Source organism: Triturus cristatus, chromosome 10, assembly GCF_964204655.1.
Source record: "Triturus cristatus chromosome 10, aTriCri1.1, whole genome shotgun sequence".
Classification (NCBI taxonomy): Eukaryota; Metazoa; Chordata; class Amphibia; order Caudata; family Salamandridae; genus Triturus; species Triturus cristatus.
This window is the reverse complement of record NC_140593.1, coordinates 106,172,500-106,197,715: the sequence shown is the minus strand read 5'-3', so window position 1 is coordinate 106,197,715 and position 25,216 is coordinate 106,172,500. Positions and strand designations below refer to the sequence as shown.

At 41.7% G+C, this 25,216-nt stretch overlaps 1 protein-coding gene across 5 annotated transcripts in view; it reads right to left on the bottom strand.

Annotated features, from left to right (window-relative positions):
* Positions 1-25,216, bottom strand: part of CMC1 (C-X9-C motif containing 1) — a 223,076-nt gene that overhangs the window by 116,248 nt on the left and 81,612 nt on the right. For 2 of the 5 annotated variants that reach the window (XM_085630558.1, XM_085630556.1), the window contains 2 exons: positions 14,622-14,783; positions 13,070-13,211 (listed from right to left, as the gene is read on the bottom strand). In XM_085630558.1, coding sequence (XP_085486684.1) covers positions 13,070-13,109 — 40 coding nt within the window. In that variant the 5' untranslated portion in view covers positions 13,110-13,211; positions 14,622-14,783. Of the gene's footprint in view, positions 1-13,069; positions 13,212-14,621; positions 14,784-25,216 lie in introns of those variants that run through there. The other 3 variants (XM_085630554.1, XM_085630557.1, XM_085630559.1) reach the window with 2 other exon arrangements.

The window sequence follows — 25,216 nt, the reverse complement described above, 5'->3', positions numbered from 1 at the left end:
ATTATAGGTGGTGGTCATAAAGCCTGTAAAGATAATAGCATGCTGTTGTATCGGTGTAGATGGAACTGTGTTAGCAACATCTTAAAGAGGGTTTTCTTGTTAAAGATATATGGATTTACTTTGTATTGAATATAATAGAAGTACCTGTTCTATCTGCTAGAATGAAATTTCACATATGTCGATCAAATAACTTGAATGAACGGAGTGTTCATTCATAGGTTCAAGATATATTCTTTGTACAGCAAAACTCTGGAGCGGAAAATCCAAAATATATAATTAGGATAAATACGTGCCTATAATGATCGGGCATTTTAAAAGTTATAGCTGTTTTATTATTTACCTTTTGTTGTGTGAACCCGATGAAGGATTGCCACAGATGATAGTTAAAGTGGTGCCGTATGGATGACGGGCGTCTGGTTTTAGGGACAGATATCCTAAAACAAAAGAGTCAGGGAGGGGGAGGGAAGGGGGGGGGGAAAGGGGTTTAATGTGAAATAAATATATACACAGGGGTGTGTGTATAACGATGGTTAAGCCAAGTTAATTTTATTTATTGCGGTTTAACAATAACCATTTAGGGGCAAGGAATGATTACATGCCAGCTGCAAATGAGGAAGGTCGGGTGAAAAATCGAGGCTGGGGGATGGATGTGAGGGGCGAATCTATCGCATCAGCGAGTGCACGTTGCATATAAGTAATTCGACAGTTTTTAAGAAATAAAGGGTTTGCCGATTTAACTATGAAGCGCTGGAAATAATCTTTACCTGATCTGCGGCGTGATGGAGTGCCGATTCCTTCTTTGTGGACGTTTACTCAGCTGGGGATAATGCCGATAAGCGAAGATGACGGGATTCGCGTTCGTTTAAATAATTAGGTTAGGTCAATATGATTGGGTGTTGTTAACTGTGAGTGCTACGTAGGTCATGAGTGGGTGGAGAAATGACTTGTTTCGTGGTGGATAGTAACGTTAAAACTAAGCTGTGGTTTAGTTAAAGGTACATGTGCGAGAAAATAACAGGGCCACCGTGGCAAACCGGACCCGATTTGTGAACAGCGACCCTGTATGCATCCATAAGTACAGATGGATAAATATCATTTATTGGAATCTTTTTACTGTGGATCTGTATATGGGTGCAGTCTCATTTGTAATGTGCAGGATGATTATATAGATTGGGATAAAAAGTTACATGAAGGTTATTTAATGTAATGTGTATGGTGAGTGATGTCTGGAGACTGTAAGTATGTTAATTAGAGGCAGGATGGGAAAATATTTTTTTTGGACAATTGTGTATTTAATCATACTGTCGGGGAATGGGAGCATATGTGGGGTTGGTTACAGGGGGGGGGGGGGGGGGGGGTTTTGTGTGTATTGAGAAGTCGGTGAGAGGAAACTCATACGAATGTGGGGATAGGAGAATAAGTATCAATAGGAGGTATTGTATCTTCATAGCTTATGTATCTGATTAGATAATTGCATTTTCCCACGGCAAGTCGCTATTCAGACCACTGCGAAAGGTGTCCAAGGAAAAAATCCAAAACACTTCACGTTTTTTGCGGACTGCAGTTCCACCTTGAGTATCAGGTGTTTTGATCTTTTCCAGGATACACCAACGCAAATCATCTGGGTGGTGTCCTGCTTGAAGGAAATGTTTCACTAAGGGGGCTTGGAGTTTCTTAGTTTTAATGGCAGAACGATGTTCTGATATTCTGATGTGTATAGCTCTCCCAGTTTCGCCTACATATCCTAGTTGGCAGGGGCAGAGGATCAAGTAGATGACGTTGGAGGTTTTGCAGTTCCATAAGTCGGTTGCTTGGATTTTAAATCCATTATGGGTTAAAGTGTCTCCAAGAATAATGGAGTCACAGGATTTACAGTTTGAACATCTTATCGTTCCTTTGATGGGGGCTTTGCTGTTAATAGTTTTTTGGATGAATGGTGGTTGGGAGTTAGGGCTAGTAAATTTAGAGTGGACCAAGATATCTTTAAGGTTTTTGTTTTTGCGATAGGCATAAATAGGTTTTTCTAATTTATTCTGATTATCCATGGTACAATTAAGGATGTGCCAGTTGGTGTTAATGATGTGTTTAATTTTAGTGTTCAAGGTGGAGTGTTTGGTGACACATACAAGTTGGTGATTTTCGTCTTGTTTATTGGGTCTTAATAGGTGATCCCTATCGTAATATCTGGCCCATTTATATGATTCTCGAATGAGTCTGTGGGGGTATCCTCTCTCTAGGAATTTCTTTTTCATTTCCACTGCTTGTCTGTCAAAGTCAGTGAGGTTAGTGCAGTTGCGGCGGACTCTTAGGAATTGGGAGAAGGGGATGCTGTCTTTTTGACTTCTAGGGTGAAAGCTTTTGAAATGCAGAAGTGTGTTTCTCGCTGTCGGCTTAACATGTAAGTCTACTTCCAGGTGGCCGCAGTTGGTTTTAATGAGAATGTCAAGAAATTCTACCATGGTGGTGTGGCTATGTGCAGTGAATCGTAAGTTGGGATCTGTGAGGTTGAGCCATTGCAGGTATTCAGATAGTGTATCTTCTCCCCCGGTCCAGATAAAGAAGATGTCATCGATGTATCTGGACCAGTGGGAGACAGACTCAAAAAACGGGGCAATTTCATTGTGTATAAATTTATCCTCCCAATGTGCCATGTAGATGTTCGCTATAGAGGGCGCCACCGAAGCGCCCATACTGACACCTTTGGTTTGGTGAAAGATATGATCCCCAAAACTAAAATAATTTTCGGTTAAGATAATATGTAGACATTCTAAAATGAATGGTTTTGAGAATGGAATTTCAAATTTGTCGATAAACCACGACGTTGCTTCAATGGCTTCATTTTGGGGAATGTTACTGTATAAAGATTCAATGTCCAAGGTTACAAGAACATCATGAATGGGATTGAATGGTATGTTTTCTATTTTGTTAATCATGTCTCTAGTGTCTTGTATGTATGACATGATTTTTGAGATGTGGGGTCTTATAATATTATCTATGAATTTGGATAATGGTTCCGTGATGGTCCCAATGGTGGAAACTATGGGTCTATATGGTGGCTTGTCTATACTTTTGTGAATTTTTGGGACACCGTAAATGCATGCTGTTTTCTTTGGAGAATAATTGAGGTAATCATATTCCTTGTTGGTAATGAGACCTTCATTGAGAGCAAATTTAGTAAGGCCGAGAATCCTTTTTTCTATTCTAGTAATTGGGTTGTTTCTGGTGCTACGATAGAATTCTTGGTTTTCTAGCATTGTCAACATGTTCTGTTCGTAGTCATCGGTGTTTAAGACTACAATACCGCCCCCTTTATCACAACATTTAATTGTGAGGGTTTTGTCGTTGGTGATATTTTTCATGGCCAGAAATTCTTCTCTGGTTAAGTTGTAGATGGGTTTAGGTATAAACTTGAGGGTTTGTTCTAGTTGTTTCAGAACTATGTTTTCAAATGTGGATACTTCAGATCCTACTTGGTCTAGTGTTGGGGTAAAGGTGGAGGGTAAAGAGAGTGTATTGTTTGTAGGCACGTATTTATCCTAATTATATATTTTGGATTTTCCGCTCCAGAGTTTTGCTGTACAAAGAATATATCTTGAACCTATGAATGAACACTCCGTTCATTCAAGTTATTTGATCGACATATGTGAAATTTCATTCTAGCAGATAGAACAGGTACTTCTATTATATTCAATACAAAGTAAATCCATATATCTTTAACAAGAAAACCCTCTTAAGATGTTGCTAACACAGTTCCATCTACACCGATACAACAGCATGCTATTATCTTTACAGGCTTTATGACCACCACCTATAATACCCGGCAACGCTCTTTTTATTTACTGTGAAACCCCATGGTTAAAGGCATTACATCAATTATCAGGTACTGGAAGATTCCTCCTAGTGATACAGCTCTTGGCGGACATCATTACTGAGTTCCTTATATCTTGTCTCTTGGTCATTTCAGACCGTCAAACACTACCTCCAGATAAATCCTTCACCTGTTATCCATTCGCTAGACCACATCTTGAAGTAAGCATTGCTCTTTATCTTTCCAGGGTCTATCAGTAGAGCTACCTTTTCTGTTAAATGATGTTCACAAATAACTAACTAGTTCGGCATCTGTCATCATACTCCTACTTGATCAACCATTTTCACATCCCATTTTCTGTCTTTCCCTTTTTCTTTTTTCATTTGTCTTCCTCCTTTACCTATTGGACTCTTCCTCATTTCTTGTCTTTCCTTTTTCTTCCTTCTTCCCTTTTTTTCCTATTTTCTTTTTTCTTCCCTTTTGTTCTTTTATTTTCTTTTTTTCTCTCCTCCCAGCTTTCTTTCTTTCTGCTTGTCTCTTTTTCTGTTCTAACTCTTTCTTTCTTTTTTTCATTTCGCCCTCCTCTCTTCTTTCTTCTGTTTTTCTAATACATAACCTTTCCCCAACCTCCTTTTTTTCTTCTCTCCTCCCCCCTTTCCTTCTTTCATCCATCGCTAGACGTTCCATTATCCACACTTTAGAAAGATATTTATCATTTTCATGTACAATCATCTTAAATGTTAATATTATTCTTCTCTCTATCCTTGGGTGAGAATAACAGATTCTCGCTGTATGTGAAGTGTCCTTGTATAGTTTATAGCCAATTTTATGTAAAAGATATATAAACAAAATTATTCATGTAATATCATTTTTTTAAATACATTTTCTCCAACCAACAGGAATTGTGGCATTTCCTGACGAAGGCGTACTTTTCGCCGAAACGCGCGTAGAAGATGATCATATGGCCACAGATTTGTTTCTACTTTTAATTGTTGTTTAATGAACATCAATACATTGAATGTCTATACTATGTATAAATGCATTGTTGAATTGCTTTTTTTATTGATTTTGCCCATGATTCTGTAAGAATCATATTAACAATAAACATTTATGTGATATTTTTAAATACTGTTTTTGGCTATACTACTTGGACACGTTTTACATAGCAATATACAAAAAATGTTAATTGCCTAGGAAGTTATTTTTGCACTGTGTTATACCCTGTCCTAGGAATTACATTCCATTTCCTCATGTTCAGGGGGTCCCTGTTATCCACATAAAACAATGATTTATTGCACAGACTTAAAAAATTGAGCATTGGTTTGGAAAGAGGATGGCGAAAAACCTACAGCCACGAGGACAAAGTTCAATACAAAGTGGCTTAAAAAAAAATTCCAGAAAAATATAGCATTGCTAAATCCAAATTTACTCAGATTAAATCACGACAACCACAAACTGCCCTAAAACTGTATTTAAGGTAGTCAAGAATCTCTCAGACCAGGCCAGTACTGCCCCCACTACCCCTCTCACACAAGTTAAAAGTGATGAAATTGCAGACTTTTTTTCTAAAGAGAGTAGCAGATATTCATCCCTATTTTGTAGGCACTTCTCTGGTTAGCGCTTCTAAAGTTCCTTCCGACAGAATCTGTGCCTTGAATACCTTCCCTCCTTTAGATGCAACATCATTTATCTCATTGCTTACAGCTACTTGATCAGGATCTCCAGTTGACCCCTGTCCCCCCTCGATATTGGGCAAGCTCACGTTCCCAGTTATGGAGCAATTTACACAACTATTAAATTCCTCCTTGACAGAAGACATTGTCCACACTACTTAGTTTCAGGGGTGCCGCAGGATTCTACCCTAAGCCCTCTTCTTCAACCTCTACGTGAGACCATTAGCTGAGATTGTAGAATCCCATGGGCTTACACTGTTTTCGTAAGCAGATGATACCCAAATTGTGGAATCCTTATCTCAGGATAACCACAGGGCAGAATATCTTAACACCTGTCTTGCCCAAGTTTCTTCTAGGATGAGTATGAACTCAGTGACATAGAATGGGGACAAGGTTCTGCTGGTCGGCAACCACCCCCACCTCTGGGCCCCTCCTCTGTGGCCATCTACTAGGGGTATCACTCCCTCACCGGTTGATGTGGTAAACAAATTGGGGCTATGGCTGGATGGCAAGTTGTCTTTGAGCCACCAAAACAACGAAGCAGCTCCCCCTTGTTTTGGTATCCTTAAGTGGTTAAGTAAAATCCTGATTTGCCTTCCGGTCCCTGCTCAAAGAACAGTAGTCCAGGCTCTGTAAATCTCCAGACTGGACTACAGCAATGTCCTATACTTGAGTGCTGCAAAATTTCTGCTTAAACAGCCTCAGACTGTAAAGAATGCGCCAGCACAGCTCCTCCTTCATCCACCCAGATTCACCTCAGCCAGTATGTTACACACTCTTCAATTGCTGCCAATTAAACATCAGGTTCAATTCAAAGCCTTATGGTGTATGCATAAGTGTCTTTACAACACAGGACCCATTTACCTGAGACCGTCAGTATCCGAGTATACACCCAAGTGCTCGCTCCACTCTAGCCATCAGGAGCTGGCTGTAGTTCCCAGAACCAAGAGAACCAGTCAAGGTGGTCGAGAACGTGCATATCTGGGTCCAAAATTGTGGAACACTTTGCCCAAGACACAGATATTTCCACCTCTTCTTTAATAGTCACCCTTGGCTTTCAGTAATTCCGGTTGGTTTGGTGAGGAAGCCAGCACTAGGAAGCCTTTTTTAGGTAGCCATGCACTTTACAAAATCACACAAATATATAATAACGAGATTCCATTCTTATTTTAAAATTGGATCCCTCCAGGACTTGCAACATAACAGTTCAGAAGATCAGGTAGCAGCCAAGAAGGAAAAGAATATCCTGTAATTGGCTTAGCGCCGACCATCATCACTACAGCATCTGAGAAAAGGCTCCTGCACTGGGGGATGTATGGGGACTCATCCAAAGAACATACAAGGACGCCTCAGTCTGTACCTAGGCATCGAGCACACAGATAACTTCAGTAGGAACTGCTTGTAGGTTAAATCTAATACGTCTAAAGGCAAGGCAGCTGCGCCATTTGATGGACTTGCAGATAAAGGGCAAAATCTACAGTGGCAACTATTGAAGCCTTTTTTGGAGAAAGCAAAGCAATGGGTAACTAACATTCCCTTCAAAATAGAGACATTACAGATAATAATTCCAATAGTTTTAGCAGGCCAAGCCCAGGCAAAAAGACTTGTTAAATGCATAGTTCCTTATTCCCAATGTAGAGAAGCATAAAACATTCCTCTGCTTTTGTGTACAGGATCTTCATATACAGTTCTGAGCACTCCTAGTCGGTCTCTATTCATCTTCAAGCATATTCACCAAGGTGGGGGCCACTATAGTGAATAATGATCCATCTGTAACCAAGACACTGACGGGGACAGATATGATCAAGTGCTGCCTAGACCATCATAGTTACATCCCCTATCTTCTGAAGTGTCAGCTAATCTCGACTCAACATCTAATCCGCATATGAACTCGATTCAAGATGTATTTGGACACAGTACTTGTGCCAGAGCCATGAGTGGCACCTGATCCAAGTTCTGTTGTCCTTTTTTTTTTTTTCTCTCCCAGAGGCCACCGCAAGGAAATGGTTAGAGATTCAAGGCCTCAGAGTGACGGGACTTCACAGTTCCATCTTCTTCCACTTTAGCCACATCTTCACAGCCATTGGTTGCCAGCCTTTTAGTCACTGGTGATTGTAGTTTCAGTTACATCACTCCTTTGGGGAGAGGAGTTGGCCTAATGGCTAGGGCGGTCGACCTCGAATCTGGGGAACCGGGTTCGAGTCTCGGCAATGACGTTGAACATCCTGTGATTCTGGGCAAATCACGAAATCTCCCCAGTGCCTAACAAAATGAATGTGTCCTTATGTAACGCAACTGGTGCTATGTAAAGTGCTCCGATACCCGGTCAAGTTTGCACTATATAAAACTCCGTAAAATAAAATTAAAATTAAAAAGAAAATTAGAGTCACATTATCCTTCCTGATGTGGTGACTGAATCTGCATCTTTCTTTATAGGCCTTCCAAAGCATCCGGCTGCTCCACTGATTTTGAATGCAGATGCAAGCTTCATGGTCAGGGAGCTGTTCTAGGAAATCAAACATTACAAGCTCACTGGTCTGTTATCACTCCCACTATGGCCCTCAGAAGAGATACTGTTCCTCTCTTCCATTATGCCATTTCATTATATATCATAGTTACCACCTCCAGAATCCTTCCTAGACCATGTTGTCCCTTGGTCTAAGTATATTGGCCTACCAACAACAAGTCGTCACCCGTAAGATGGCAGCCATTGAAGATTCCTCTCCGCTTCCTGGATGCTGCTCAATTGAAAAACATATTCATGGGATGTGAACTAGTCTTCTCTGGTAACGCGTGCTCGCAAAAGCCCTTCGGGACACTTGTCCTCAAATCCATTCTGTGCACTAGTTTGACCCTCTATGCCTTAGACACTCGTGATTAACAAGTGTTACCAACATGTGTCTGCAACTCAAGTGCTTGACTTGCGACTGCTCCCCTTTCCACACTAGCAACCGCTCTATAAACATAGCAGAAACCTCATTCTTGACCTACAGGTCGGCAGATTTGGGTGAGTCCCGGCTAATAACCGCGTGGTTCATGTGAGTCCCTTAAGACTCCTTTCCCTGGCTTTACTTTTTACCCTCATATAACCTGGGCAGTTTACTTACCATTTTATGTAGTTTTGTGTATCAGATGCCTCCCCGCAACTAGGCGCGGCCCTCTGCCTTACCTAAGGGGGTCTTTAACTCTACTAAAGAGTGAGTTTACCCTTTGCCTTTACATTGCACTACCCTGTTCTTAACCCTAATGAAATGCAGGGTATCTCACAATTGCATTATCAGTGGCATGCTCACCGCACATCACTGCTGATTAAGTTTTTGTTTTAAATGAATTCTCACGTGTATCATATACAATAGATGATCGATTTTAAACGCTGTATATATGTGTGTGGAGCCCGTCTAACACTGCAGCGCCGGCTTGACGAGTAGTGCCCTATGATGAAGCATGACACCCTCCTTGGTGTGTTAGGGCATTCAGAACTGGACACCTAGACCCCCCCCTTAAATCCCCTCCCCCCAGAGCCCTGGGTCCTTCTGGTCATTTCTTCAGATCTACCCACCTGCGCTCATTCTCTCCCCCACTTGCCCCCCCTTAAGGAACTGCGCCCCTCTTTTTGGCTAGGATAAACTCCTGGACATAATTGGCTCTCTCACAAACATCTTAGATATGGCCGATGGAATCAGGGTCCCTCATTACTTCTGCCACCATCTCGGCAACACAAAATGCTCCCTCTCTATAGAGAGGTGCAGGTCCCTTTTGATCTAGCCACATCTGAAGCAAGTCCCAATCAATAAAGGGGGCCTCTTTGGAGATTCTTTTATAAAGGGTTCTGCAAGTTTATGTCAACATCATTGGATAAGGAGCAAGCTTCCAAAGAAGATGTACCACTAAGTTTTTCCCAGGGGCTGGTCAAATCTGGGGGCACTCGGCTGTCCCGTTCTGGAGCCGGTCCCATTTCAGAAGTCAAGGATACAGATGTGGCCAATAGCAGGACCAAGTAAGATTTGAGGGATTCTTCTCCTTCAGAGCCTACATGTACCACTGGGGATGCAGAGGCCCCTTCAGGGATAATAGCAACCAAGTAACCCATAACAGTGAGTGTTCGCCCTTCTTCCCAGTTAAAAGATTAGAGGGCAGGCTGGCAAGTTCTCTCTCCAATTGGAGAGCAAATACCTTGGATTTCTGGGTTCAGCAGAAGGTGCATGATTTTCACATCCAGTTCTACGGATCCACCGAGCAGCCCTTTTATCCCTGCCCTATTGTAATGTCAGACCAAGACACCTACCTAGTGGATACAGAGATAGTGTGTCTGTTGGCCAAAGGCGCTGTGGCTCCACAGTGGCTCATCTCAGGAGTTTCATAAGCAATGTTTTCTGGTGGGAACAGGCTCGGTCATAAATCTCCAACAGGTGTTCTGACACTTCAAAATGGAGGGGATTTACCTCCTAAGGGACATAACGAGGCCTAGTGACTAGCTGGTCTGCTTAGATCTAAAGGACGCCTACCTCACGGTCCCCGTCTACCCCATATATCACAGATTCCTACAAATCCAATAGGGTCTTCAAACATTTAAATTCTCAACGCTTCTGTTCGGGGTTTCATCAGAACTTTGGTGTTTTACCAAGGTTCTAAGGCTGGTGATGGAAAACCCTAGATCCATGGGCATTTGCTTGATAGTGTAACTGGACGACATTCATCGAATGAGATTTTCGATTCAGGATCCATTCTGGAATCCTCAAAGAATGATTCTGGAGGGTATGTTACATCATACGGCATGGCATTTGCAGGGAATGATGGAAAGTTATGAGCTGAGGCTCTGCTCTCTCAAGTGTGAGTTGACTGGACCATCAAACTGTACAGATCAGCCTGGTAAAAATAAAGGGTTTTTGCCTGCAGGTGGACTTGGATTCCTTTGGGGCAGTCAGTGTCTACATTCTGATTTTTTGGGCTGGTATAGCCTCTTAAGGCCTGCATCTGTGAACACATTTAGGTCGGTCATTTCTGCAGGACGAATTCCCATCAAGTGGGGGGTGGCGATCTCCTACTTGGTAAACTGTTAGATCATTTGTTCATCACTGTTGGGTTGCCCCGTCAAGGTCAGAAAGCTTCACCAAAGACTAAATGTAGATGGATTATATCTACTATTATATTTGTTTAGTCACTGCAAGAAGTTCTTCTCCCTGAAGGGATTCACGTTTGTTCAACAAGAGGTGGGGTTACGTCTTCGGAAGAGACTGACGGTGTTTCTCTGAAAGAGATATGTAAAGCTGGGACTTTGGCTTCTCATCACATATTAGTTAATCATCGTTTGCAAGGGGTATTGTCTGATAATTAAAGTTTCAGCTGTGGGGTTTTGAATTTGGTTAAAACCCGAATTAAGTCTTCGTTTTGTTATCATAATGACTGTGATATCTCATGTCTTTTCGGTCATAAAGCATGCATTAAAATGTTGGAGATGTTGACTCCAGTTAGATTTCTGTTGAACCCTTCTTATCTATGGAATACCGCACTAAATAATGACTCAGTAAAGGGAATGCCCCAATTACTTCCTCTTAATCTTCCTTATTATTACTCCTACTTATCCCAGTGATTACGCCCAACCCTCACATAATAATAATATCTTGGTCTACAACAGGTGCCTGTTAATAATAGAAGGGTGCTAGGAATGCCAGCCTTCTATTTTCACCAGGTCAGGGTGGGCGGGGCTTGAACTGACAGCATTTTTTTTAAGCTTTCCGGTCTTTGGAGGTGGAATCCACATCATGAAGTAATGACTGGGAAAAGGACAAGTAGGGATGAGGTCCTACCCCCGATTTCTTTTTCATAATTCATTGATATGACATAATTTTCAAACACTGCGGATTTCATCCAATGGGCAGTCTAGTCTTTGTCACCAACTAATTAGTCTTTAAGTGTAACAGAGTATTCAGATGACAGCCATAGACCACAGTGCTGAGCTTCAAAACCTAGGCCTTCCAAATGCAATCAGGGTTTATTGAAAACTGTACTGTGCAGATGCTAACTTTAAAACCATGTCCTACTAAAGAAAGAATTCTCTTCATCACACAGAAAAGCATATTTTCACCAAAACACCACCCTTTGAACATGTTCTTTGTTTAGTCCAGTCCTGTGTCTACCCAATTATTGTAAAGGAAACCTTATGATGGATAATAACCATCTTTCTTAGGAAAATCTCAATAAAATAAACATGTACTATAAAAAGACATCAAAGGCAACATGTGTACTATGGTCCAATTTAAAAAACGCTTTGGAATTCTGGTGGCATTTTCAAAGGACTTTTGGCCTTCTGAATTTTGTTATTTTGCCACCAAAAGCTCTCAATGTTATTATTGGTCCATGAGTGCAACAGGTTCTTTTAAAAATGTTTTTTTGAGGTAGCTTGGTTCAGAAAGTATACATTTATTATATTGTAACTATATTGTTGTCTGGTTAGAGTTTATGGATCCACCAGATACCTTTCTCGGAGGAAATCCTTGCAACGTAGGTCAGTCAACCAGGTGGGAACTAAGACATGGCTAATATGTGAAAGAAAACAATCTTCCTTTCTTCGCAAAATTGTTAGGGCCTTTTTTCAGAACTTAGTCATATCAAGACTGAGACCTCTCGCCCATGGCTTAGCGATGCAAAACTTTACAATCCATGCAATTCCAAGCAAAACCTCGATAAGTATGCAGAAGGAATTGGTATTTATTTCCTTTGACTAATAGTACATACTGTGGAATGTTTGATCAATAACAAGTAGTACATACGACAGAATGCTGAAGAAGTGAGATACCAAACACAGCCATTCCCGGACATAAATGTTAACTTCAAATGTGCACACATGTTATTTCCTAAATAACATAGCTATTCATATTTCTAAAATCATAACCTGTTGTTCCTGTTTTGGGAAAATGGGACCTGGGCAGAAGATACAGGATTTCCCACTTCTGAGGTCCCTTTGAATTGGGTTGCATTCGATTTCTGGTGCTGTTTTGATAGAAGTTATTTGGGAGAGAGTGAAATGGTCCTATACTAAAGGAAAGATGTTTACAAGTCGAGACAGTTATGCCTGGATTTTACACTTTCTGGGGCAACACTTTCTATTTCAGTACTCCAACTTTGTGACATTTCGCTTCTTTCTGCTGCACAAATTTGGTTTCTACTGGGGTTGTTGACTGCCAGATTTCCTAGCTCGAATCTTGGGTACCTTTGAGGTTCTATTTTCTTTTAGAAATGTGGTGGAAGGGTGTCATTCTTTGAGGGCTACTGATACGGTTTTGGGGGAACGGAGTGCTCTGCAAGAGTTCTGTTCTGGACCATGTGTACTATTCTGGAGTTAAACAGGCAGTCTAGCGACCCCTGATAGGGAGTCTTGATTGGGGAGTCTGTCCTGTTGCTCATCTGTTGTGACAGGGTCTCTACGTAAGCATACTTTCTCTGGAATGCTTGTGTTTACAGTACTTTTCTTTTACTTCCAATTTTGTTTTGTATACAACAGTGACCTAAAATTTCATTTTTAATTTTTTTAAACATCATTTGACTGGTTTGCTATGTATACATTTACCTGTTCACCATTTATACTTACTGTATTCTGGTGTGGGTTGGTCCCCTCTCTGGTCTCCCATTTTAGCAGTAGTATATGTACCCGTAGCCTGCAACAGCTTTCCAGGATCAATTAGGCTTGGCTCTTCTTTGTTGTTTATGGATCTTCTTTACCTGCAGTTACGCTGTAGGGTGATGAAGAAGTATAGTTATTGTTTGGTGTATAGTTATTTTTTATTGTATTCAATTATTCGCAATTTATATACAAGTGTGTGAAGTTTCAGAGTGTTTGCTTCCATTGCATTATTCATTCCTTTACCAAGTTCCATTTTATCCTATTCCTTTGTTGGTATACCATTCATCATGTGTATTTGCTAAAACAGGTCTTATTTTAAACTGAATACTTAACTTCCTACTTTCGTCAGGTTAACATTTTAGTGTTAATATGATCCTTGTTGTGCGAGGGTACTTATAAAGGTTAATAACAATGGGACACTAAAAGACATACTTGCACGTTTACATGTTTAACTAGTTTTTTAATCTGGTTTTTGGACTCTGGCAACTCTTCTGCCACATTAGTTATTACTGACCATTGCACTTAAAGTCAAAATGAACATTTTAGAATAGTGAAAAATCACGTGTTGTAGCAATGTATATGAATGACATGCCCATGTACTCACAATACACACTGGATGTGTGAATTGGAGATGCGATTTAAGCTTAGTATCAAGTAAGGATTAACATCTCAGAGGAGATAATGGGCTTGGTGACAGCGCACAAATGACAAAGCGGAAATACATGATGAGCAAGGGATGAAAGGTGTGAATTGGTTACAAAAGAATAAAAAACTGAACTAAAAGAAAATTTAAAACATAAGGCGCAGTCTTGGTAATTCAAAATGCGGGGTGGAAATACAAAAAAAGTGAGTGTAAAACAAAATCATTATGCATAAAAAATAATTCCCAATCTCCCATAGACCACGTCCAATTTTCTCAATCTGAGCTGGACTTCCGTAGCTGGCCTGCAGTCAATAACGCTACAGTCTCCTGCTCCACTTTATTTTCAGAAGCAGGGTTGCCTGCAGAGGTCCCCGATAACTCTTCCATTGGATGGGAGGATGAGGTATTCAAGAGATTGATGGAGGGATAAAGAAACATATTAGAGGAGAGGTGGGCTACTGTTGCGTCCTAAGATGACATAAGGCATGTCATCTTCGTTTTGAGTGAGGGTTGCATGCCCAACTTTTAGTGGAGAGCTGGGCCAAAACATCCCTAATGGTCTTCTTTGAAGGTCAGAAATTGACTTGGTAATGTCAGAAACAATACCCACAATAACGTGCACCAGATGTTGCTAGTATAATCAATGCTTCATTAATTGGAGCAGTGAGATGTATTTGGAATGTAGCTGTGACAAGGAAAGCACCAGGTTATTTTCTACAATGTGATGCACACGCTGATAAGATAACAGTAAAAATGGTGGATGAAGAGGTCTATACTGTCCTCCCCAACAGTAGTCTGCAGGCCCCATGTGAATCCTTTTTCTCCTCCTCCTCCTCTTCTTTCCCATCAAAGTTTTCTGAACCTTCATTTGCTCACCCACTTTGCCAGTTTCTAGGAAGTCATCTATATCTCCATAAATGGGCCCCTGGCAGGAACATTGCTCCTCCTCCTCTCTCTCCTCCAATGTTGTGGCCTTTCTCAAGGATTAGTATTTCTGCAAGATGGCTAGTGTTATGGCTGGCACCCCACTATTACTTCCTGTGAAAAACACAAACATAATGAGGCAGGTCATTCTAACGTGGACTTCTTGCGAACATGCAAATGGGAAACTGCAACAATCTCCTCACTTAGAACCCAGCATGCATCATAAGCAGTGTGGTCTGTATACACAGCGACTCCCATCAAGTCTAATTGTGTTACACAAGTCACATTTAGTGACGCACACGCTAGAACATTTGGCATGTTTTATGTGTCCATAACCTGAACTAGCGCACTTTACTGTAGCATATAGCACTGTCATCCTTCGGATTAAGTGCCAGTTGGCCTTAATGCGAAACTGGACGTCTGAATGTTGGTCTTCTATGGCACTTTTAGTATTCAACATGAGGTGCAAGGTACGTGGGTCTTCTGTCACGTGGGACACACCTATACATTTCAAAATTCCTACCTATTGTCATTGATCATACACACACACTCATCTGTGGCATGGGCTTTAACTAATAGGAAAAGCTGTTCTTGATTAACATACGATACAATCAGAGTAGGGAAAGAGAAGCTGTGATCCGACCGGCTTCCGGCTAGTCATAAATAATCAAAGGAGGAGGGATCACTAGTTACTGGCACCAGGGTTCAGGTGGTTGTCTCTGGTATAGGTAAAAAACCCTCAATCACGTCAAGAATATGTTGGGGCGGTATATCTTGGTTCTCCGCCTTTAAATACGTGATAGCATCATCATTGGGTTGATTCCATGCATCCTCCACCCGGAGGGAACCACTGAGTTTTCCAGCAGTGATCAGGGAAAAAATGATAAAATAAAAAAGTGAGGAGTGCTCAAGTGAGTGATAAAAAGGAGTTGTTCCTCATGCTACCTATAAAAAACTTTATTCTGATAGGTGCTGGGGAGACGTTAAAAAAAGGTAAAGTTGCAGGTTGGATGAGTAATGGACCCTCTGCGACTTTAAACGTGGTGATTGGTCGACATGTTTCAGCTCATTCAAAGCCCAAAGGTCAGGGAGCTTTCTTCAGGACCACAGGTGAATAATGTGAATTGAGGCAATACATCAATTAGAAGTTCCAAGGTTGATTCAGATGGACTTCAACAGGACTAATACCTATATACAGAGAAAAACCTTAATGAGGGTAGATAAGGTGCCAAAAGGAGTTTAAAAAGGGAAGAATATAAAAGCAAATATAAATGGCAAGTCTTTATATACTTATTGGTATACATTTTGATCTGCAAGTGAAGTTGCGAACCATCGCTCTTACTTAGGAGAGTAAACAGCAATGTCCCTAGGAGACAACGACTGGTGAAAGATAATTCAAACATACAACAATAGTTCAGACATACATGTAGAATAAATATATATGCAGCGAAGGTGGTGAAGACTGCTCGTAATGTACGTGTGTTCAATCCGCAAGGAAACTGTTTAGCCATTCCTATTGGGAGTTAGAGGTTCCTTAGGTCTAACGTTTGTGGTTGTAAACATGGGAAAGAATTTATAATGAAGTAGGGCGCGCTATTTGAAGAAATGTATCAATTGTGCCTCTAGTATGGAAATAGCGTGCAATATTCACTGAAAAATACCTGAATGTTTCAAAGTACGAACTCCGTACGAAGATACAAGGCTGCGTTAATACTAGACAATGAAAGAAAAGAAAAACAAACATTACAAGGGGATACCCCAGGTTAACGTTACGTGTCTTCCAAAGGCTGCAGAGGTGGAGGTCTCCGTACCGCATGGTCCGCTACGACTTGTGCTGACTCTAGTTTCCTGTATGCGCACGTAGGCATAGGGGTGTGTCTTAAATAGTTAGTAACATAGAGACAGTGAAAGGACTGGAGAGGGCCGGTTTGTAGCCTGGAAAACTTTATTAGATTGTTGTCTACGATTGCCGTGAACAGAGTACAAGTACTAATTAGCGCATTAGCTTCATTTCGTCTGTTGCGGGGTTTGGGGCGAAGTGTCTTGACAGTTAAAGAGGGCACAGTTGTTCGAATGCCAAAGTGGTGGTTACTAAGAGCTGGTGTGCCCTAAATAGTTAATAACATAGAAACAGTGAAGGGACTGAAGCGGGCCATAGCCTGGAAAACTTTAGGGATTATTGTCTTTGATTGCCATGAATAGAGTGCAAGCACTAATTAGCGCATTAGCTTCATTTCGTCTGTTGCGGGGTTTGGGGCGAGGTGTCTTGACAGATAAGGAAGGCACAGTTGTTTGCATGCCAAAGTGGTGGTTACTAAGAGCTGATGTGCCAATGAGGCAGATGTGAAAATAGTACGTAGAGCTCTATGGTGTCACATGAAGGAGACAATTATGACTGGTGGAGACTTCTATTTACACGCTCAACCATGGGACATTATCATTCAGTCCTATGGTGTTGGTCTTGAGGCGATGGACCCATCGCTGTTCTTTCTGGAAGAGTAATTTTTCTGCATTTGATGTTTTGAATACCAGTGTTTCAAGGACTATCCAACTGAGCTCATTGACTGTGTGTGGATGTTCAATGTAGTGTGAGCTCAATTTGGTAGTTCCTCTACCACATTTGATGTTGCTGCGGTGTTCGCATATTCTTTGCTTAATCTTCCGGCAGGTCATTCCAATATACCGGAGATGACATGGGCAGGTAATCATGTAGATTACATGTGTCGTGTTGCAGTTGGAATGTTGTCTCATCGTCCAGGTCAGTTTGGGTGATAGGATCACACTCTTAGTGATTGCAGTCAGGGAACACACAGAGCAATTGCCACATGGGAAGTGGCCCGTTACTGGGGGTAGGGACCACAGGGTGCTCTGACTTGGATTAGGTTTTACGTCAGGTGGACGTGTGTGTACCAGGATGTCTTTGTAGTTTCGAGTTCGTCTATTGGCAAACATGGGTTTTGGCCAAGTGAGATTTCCAGACGTAATGATGCGCCAGTTTTTATTGATAATTTTCTTTACAGAGTTTGTAACAGGACTGTAGGTGGTTACACACGTCAGTTTTTCTGTAGATTTGATTTGTGGTGTTGGTTCTAAGAGGCTTTCTCTAGGCTGGTTCCGGGCTCGTTTCTGACATTTTTTGATAATTTTTTCTGGATAGTTCCTTTTCTTGAGTTTGTTTGAAAGGTCTTGAGCTTGTTGTTTATACTCACTTAGTTCACTACAATTCCTTTTGAGACGAAGGAATTGGCTGTAGGGCAAATTCTCTCGTAGTGGACGCGGGTGGAAGCTATTGAAAGAAAGCAGGCTATTCTTAGCTGTTGGTTTGAAGAAAGTCTTAGTTTTAATGGTGTCATTTTCAACGTAGATGGTAAGGTCTAGGAAGTCCAAATGATCATTATGTGCCTCAAAGGTAAACCTTAGACAAGGGTCTTGGATGTTCATCCAGTCATGAAATGTTTGTAAATTGGTTTTGGTACCTTCCCAGAGCATGATGACATCATCTATATACCTTTTCCAGAAAAGGATTCTTGGAAGGAAGGGATTGGTATCATTAAGGATGTATGTACTCTCAAAATTGCTCACGTAGAGCCCTGCCACACTGGGAGCAAAGGTACTTCCCATGGAAGTACCGTGGCATTGTTGGTATAGAGTGTCCTCGTATTCAAAAAAGTTTTCAGTTAGGGCCAGTCTGCAGCATTCTAGGACGAAGTGTCTAGGCGTATGGTATGGCCATTCGTCTTGAAACAATAGATCTTCTAGAGTGTCTAAGGTGGCTTGTTGAGGTAGGCTCGTATAAAGACTTTCAATATCGAGTCCTACCAACAGCATAGTTTCACTGGAGAAACTTCTGTCCGTGAGATAATTCAGAAGATCGCGTGTATCTTTAAGGTAGGTGGGTGTCTTTTGAACCATAGGTTTGAGAAATTGGTCAGCAAACTGGGAGAGGGGTTCCAGAACTGAGCCGATCCCAGACACTATGGGGCGGCCAGGTGGAGGTTTTCTTGCCTTGTGCACTTTTGGCAGCGAATAAAAGTATGGTATACGTGGAGAAGTGGTACGTAGAAAGGAAGCCTCGTTCTTAGAGATCCACCTATTTGTCTCTGCTTCCTCAACCATTAGATTGATGGCCCTAACTGAAAACTTTTTTGAATACGAGGACACTCTATACCAACAATGCCACGGTACTTCCATGGGAAGTACCTTTGCTCCCAGTGTGGCAGGGCTCTACGTGAGCAATTTTGAGAGTACATACATCCTTAATGATACCAATCCCTTCCTTCCAAGAATCCTTTTCTGGAAAAGGTATATAGATGATGTCATCATGCTCTGGGAAGGTACCAAAACCAATTTACAAACATTTCATGACTGGATGAACATCCAAGACCCTTGTCTAAGGTTTACCTTTGAGGCACATAATGATCATTTGGACTTCCTAGACCTTACCATCTACGTTGAAAATGACACCATTAAAACTAAGACTTTCTTCAAGACAACAGCTAAGAATAGCCTGCTTTCTTTCAATAGCTTCCACCCGCGTCCACTACGAGAGAATTTGCCCTACAGCCAATTCCTTCGTCTCAAAAGGAATTGTAGTGAACTAAGTGAGTATAAACAACAAGCTCAAGACCTTTCAAACAAACTCAAGAAAAGGAACTATCCAGAAAAAATTATCAAAAAATGTCAGAAACGAGCCCGGAACCAGCCTAGAGAAAGCCTCTTAGAACCAACACCACAAATCAAATCTACAGAAAAACTGACGTGTGTAACCACCTACAGTCCTGTTACAAACTCTGTAAAGAAAATTATCAATAAAAACTGGCGCATCATTACGTCTGGAAATCTCACTTGGCCAAAACCCATGTTTGCCAATAGACGAACTCGAAACTACAAAGACATCCTGGTACACACACGTCCACCTGACGTAAAACCTAATCCAAGTCAGAGCACCCTGTGGTCCCTACCCCCAGTAACGGGCCACTTCCCATGTGGCAATTGCTCTGTGTGTTCCCTGACTGCAATCACTAAGAGTGTGATCCTATCACCCAAACTGACCTGGACGATGAGACAACATTCCAACTGCAACACGACACATGTAATCTACATGATTACCTGCCCATGTCATCTCCGGTATATTGGAATGACCTGCCGGAAGATTAAGCAAAGAATATGCGAACACCGCAGCAACATCAAATGTGGTAGAGGAACTACCAAATTGAGCTCACACTACATTGAACATCCACACACAGTCAATGAGCTCAGTTGGATAGTCCTTGAAACACTGGTATTCAAAACATCAAATGCAGAAAAATTACTCTTCCAGAAAGAACAGCGATGGGTCCATCGCCTCAAGACCAACACCATAGGACTGAATGATGATGTCCCATGGTTGAGCGTGTAAATAGAAGTCTCCACCAGTCATAATTGTCTCCTTCATGTGACACCATAGAGCTCTACGTACTATTTTCACATCTGCCTCATTGGCACATCAGCTCTTAGTAACCACCACTTTGGCATGCAAACAACTGTGCCTTCCTTATCTGTCAAGACACCTCGCCCCAAACCCCGCAACAGACGAAATGAAGCTAATGCGCTAATTAGTGCTTGCACTCTATTCATGGCAATCAAAGACAATAATCCCTAAAGTTTTCCAGGCTATGGCCCGCTTCAGTCCCTTCACTGTTTCTATGTTATTAACTATTTAGGGCACACCAGCTCTTAGTAACCACCACTTTGGCATTCGAACAACTGTGCCCTCTTTAACTGTCAAGACACTTCGCCCCAAACCCCGCAACAGACGAAATGAAGCTAATGCGCTAATTAGTACTTGTACTCTGTTCACGGCAATCGTAGACAACAATCTAATAAAGTTTTCCAGGCTACAAACCGGCCCTCTCCAGTCCTTTCACTGTCTCTATGTTACTAACTATTTAAGACACACCCCTATGCCTACGTGCGCATACAGGAAACTAGAGTCAGCACAAGTCGTAGCGGACCATGCGGTACGGAGACCTCCACCTCTGCAGCCTTTGGAAGACACGTAACGTTAACCTGGGGTATCCCCTTGTAATGTTTGTTTTTCTTTTCTTTCATTGTCTAGTATTAACGCAGCCTTGTATCTTCGTACGGAGTTCGTACTTTGAAACATTCAGGTATTTTTCAGTGAATATTGCACGCTATTTCCATACTAGAGGCACAATTGATACATTTCTTCAAATAGCGCGCCCTACTTCATTATAAATTCTTTCCCATGTTTACAACCACAAACGTTAGACCTAAGGAACCTCTAACTCCCAATAGGAATGGCTAAACAGTTTCCTTGCGGATTGAACACACGTACATTACGAGCAGTCTTCACCACCTTCGCTGCATATATATTTATTCTACATGTATGTCTGAACTATTGTTGTATGTTTGAATTATCTTTCACCAGTCGTTGTCTCCTAGGGACATTGCTGTTTACTCTCCTAAGTAAGAGCGATGGTTCGCAACTTCACTTGCAGATCAAAATGTATACCAATAAGTATATAAAGACTTGCCATTTATATTTGCTTTTATATTCTTCCCTTTTTAAACTCCTTTTGGCACCTTATCTACCCTCATTAAGGTTTTTCTCTGTATATAGGTATTAGTCCTGTTGAAGTCCATCTGAATCAACCTTGGAACTTCTAATTGATGTATTGCCTCAATTCACATTATTCACCTGTGGTCCTGAAGAAAGCTCCCTGACCTTTGGGCTTTGAATGAGCTGAAACATGTCGACCAATCACCACGTTTAAAGTCGCAGAGGGTCCATTACTCATCCAACCTGCAACCTTACCTTTTTTTAACGTCTCCCCAGCACCTATCAGAATAAAGTTTTTTATAGGTAGCATGAGGAACAACTCCTTTTTATCACTCACTTGAGCACTCCTCACTTTTTTATTTTATCATTTTTTCCCTGATCACTGCTGGAAAACTCAGTGGTTCCCTCCGGGTGGAGGATGCATGGAATCAACCCAATGATGATGCTATCACGTATTTAAAGGCGGAGAACCAAGATATACCGCCCCAACATATTCTTGACGTGATTGAGGGTTTTTTACCTATACCAGAGACAACCACCTGAACCCTGGTGCCAGTAACTAGTGATCCCTCCTCCTTTGATTATTCTTGATTAACATACACCAAACATTAATGTCATGGGATCACACCACATACATTGCTTGTCACCACCCATATCCAGTTCATGCCAACTGGAACTAGTACTGATACAAAATACATTGGCAGCAGAATAGGACTGCACACACCTGAGTGTCCACACAATGCGCCTTAGTCATGTGTCACTACCAGGCACCATGAACTATGTCCGTTCACCTTGTACTTCAGATACCTCGCAACATTGATTCTCGAAGGGCAGTAAGCTGTGACGCTCCTGGAAGGGAATACCATTGCAGTCACAGGAGACAGACAATTACCTACAGGAAGCAAAAGTTATTAAGGCTATGAACTTCATAAGAACTGTGTCGTTTGAGAGGATGAACATGATATCGAGGAGGTTCGTGGCCTTCTAATGGCAATGTTTTGGGAGGTAAGCAGTCAATATATGGACTCTCCACATTGACACAAAGGAAAAGGTAAAGAGTTTATATTTTAGCAGGTTATGATTGCTCTCATTACATAAAGTGCTTCTGTAGCTTAGGCATACTTGCACATGTTCTTTATTCATACTCGCACCCTTTTCCATTCGTTCTAATCCTACAGGTCTTTCTGGCCTTCACGGCTCAACCAGTTTCCAATGCATACTCAGAGGACTGTATCTGAGCCACCCTCAAAACACCCATGAATCTACCAGTTAAGTAAAGTTGGCAAATCAAGTTCATAAGACTTTTCAAGGCCCACGTTAACAAGCACAACCACAACAGGTTGGGTGTGATGGCTCCTCACCACAGTGCTATGCTACTCAAACAAACTACAAACATATTTATTTGAACATTGTCTTGTCCAGTATCATCTCTGTTTGCAGCCAAAGATTTGAGGCTAGAGACCCGGCCACCTAGAACACCATGACAAAACAACGAAGCTCTACCCCTTTAGAAGTCAAACTACTGCTTTGGGTAAATGCATTTGATTATTAGTTTACTCTCTCGGATTTCTCTCCCTCTCCTGTTACATATCGTACTCTCTCACCTTTGTAAAGTACCTTGAAGCTTTAGCGAATTATAATTGTACTTAAGTGATTAAACATCATAAGCATAGCATGACTCACGAACCTATAAATGAGGGAGTAGTCACATGAATATTAGGATGGTGGCGTCTATGCCAATAAAGTTTAACCTGTATTAGGTTGTATGGAATTCTGGCGCAGAGGAAATATAATGGGGCGAATAAAAGTGCATAACAAATATAAAGGTAACATAAGGTAAAAATGATGAGAGAGAAGTAGATTTAATAGTGTGCTGCATGTCTCAATGCGTGAGGCAGTGCACGCCACGCCCCTGAAATTCAAGGCTTTCTATATACATCAGTTGTTGTTGGAGTTCCGTCCTGGTCACAATCATTAGGAGCAGCACATATTGCCTTTGCCTTGATGCGGGACAACAGTGCATGTGCTCCATGCATTTTCAGCACTCACTTGCCTTGTGCTTATGGACACCCATTGTGTGGCTTTGGGAAGCAACAAGAATGGGATCCTCAGTTTCCTATTGGCGCTCAGCTGCTCATTTGGTTCCCCATATATTGAGGTGTACTTAGCAAGGATCCTCACTCCGACAAACAATGTTCTTAGTCATGAAGTTGAGGATCGGTCACAACTATTGCATGGAAATTTGACTTTCTATGTTGTCTGACCAGAATATGGGACCAGCTGTGCAGGCAAATTTTTAATCTGGGCACCGGAGAACTGCTCAGCAGGTCAGAGTGTATGTGCTCCGACACTAGACACTGTTGGAAGACTGGCTATCCCCTAATGGCAAGTTGAACTTTTACATAAGGCCACAGAAATATGGCAAGAGAAATCCATTATTAGTATAAAAGCAAAATGTCACATGTGGATTGCTGTGTACATTTAAAGCCACTCAAGTTGGTGGTTTACAAGCATAACTTCAGGGCTGTTATTGCAGCCCTGAGTTGCTGAGAGCAAAGCCCCAACAGGCTCAAGTCAAAAGAAACTACTTTTTATATGCAGAAAATGCCTAATTTTGACATTAGCCAAGTTAACTATAAGCAGAGCATTAAAGGCCAAAAGCTAAGGGTACAGTGTTCAAGGGCAGAACATGCCCAATCGTTAGACTTGTGTGCCCCTCCAATAACAGGGTACAAAAGCTTGCTTTATTTGGGTAAGATTGTTTCCTATGGCATAATCCTACTTGTGAATGAAAGTCTTATTTTTATTAGTTGGTTCATAAAGTAGCAACAGAAGTCATATGTGCAGCTGTCCACTGTTATTCAAACATTCAATGGAGAAGGTAGATGTTTGCTACACATGCCGAAAAGATGATTTTACTAATGTATGCTTTTTTGATGAAATCCTCCAAAGTAGTTAGCTCATTTAGGGCCTCATGTAGGTAGCGAAATACCGGTCGGTAACGGCCGATTTTCGGTAAATATGCCGTTACCGACCGGTATTCAGACAAGTGAGATGTAGGAGTCCAAAAACCAATTTTTTCGGTAAATATGAGGCGGTAAATACCGATTCATAGTTACCGAATTCTAAAATACCGATTCATATTTACCGAATACATAATTAACGAATCGGTAAATATGAAGTGGTAAATATGAAGTGGTAAAAATTTAAAATGACATGTAGGAGCAGTCGGTAATTAAGAAATCCAGGAAAATCGGTAAATAAGAGTCGGTAATTAACACGGATTGAAAGCAGGTGGTAACCATCAACAATGCACATAAGCAATCCCAAAATGCAACAGCGTGGACAACATGGCCGCCATGTACGTCATTGCAAGGCGCCTACGTCTACAGGCAGCAGGACTGAGGGTGTGGCGACGGGAGGAACAAATCTACAGACAGCGCATCACACTATTACAGCTGACTGATGCAGAGATACATGAGAGGTACAGGCTACACCCCGAAACCATCATGGACCTGATAAGGGACCTGCACCCACTCCTGGACCAGCCAACAAGAAGGGCGCACGCCATACCACCACATGTGCAGGTGCTCTGCAGCCTACATCTACTGGCATCCGGCAGTTATCAGGTGGTGATAGCTGCGGTGGGTGGTGTATCCCAGAGTTGCCTGTCCCGTTTCTTCAGGAAGTTCCTGGATGCCATGATGCAGAGAATGCACCACTACATAAGCTTCCCAAACACACAGGCTGCACTGCAGAAAACAAAAACAGACTTTTATCACATGGCACAGTTCCCCCATGTCATCGGCTGTATTGATGGTACACACATCCCAATCTGTCCACCAGCTGATACAGAGCACATCTACAGGAACAGGAAGTCCACCCACTCCATCAATGTGCAGGTGATCTGTGATGCAGGGAACATCATCACAGATATTGTTGCAAAGTTTCCTGGGAGCACCCACGACTCTTACATCTTCCAGAA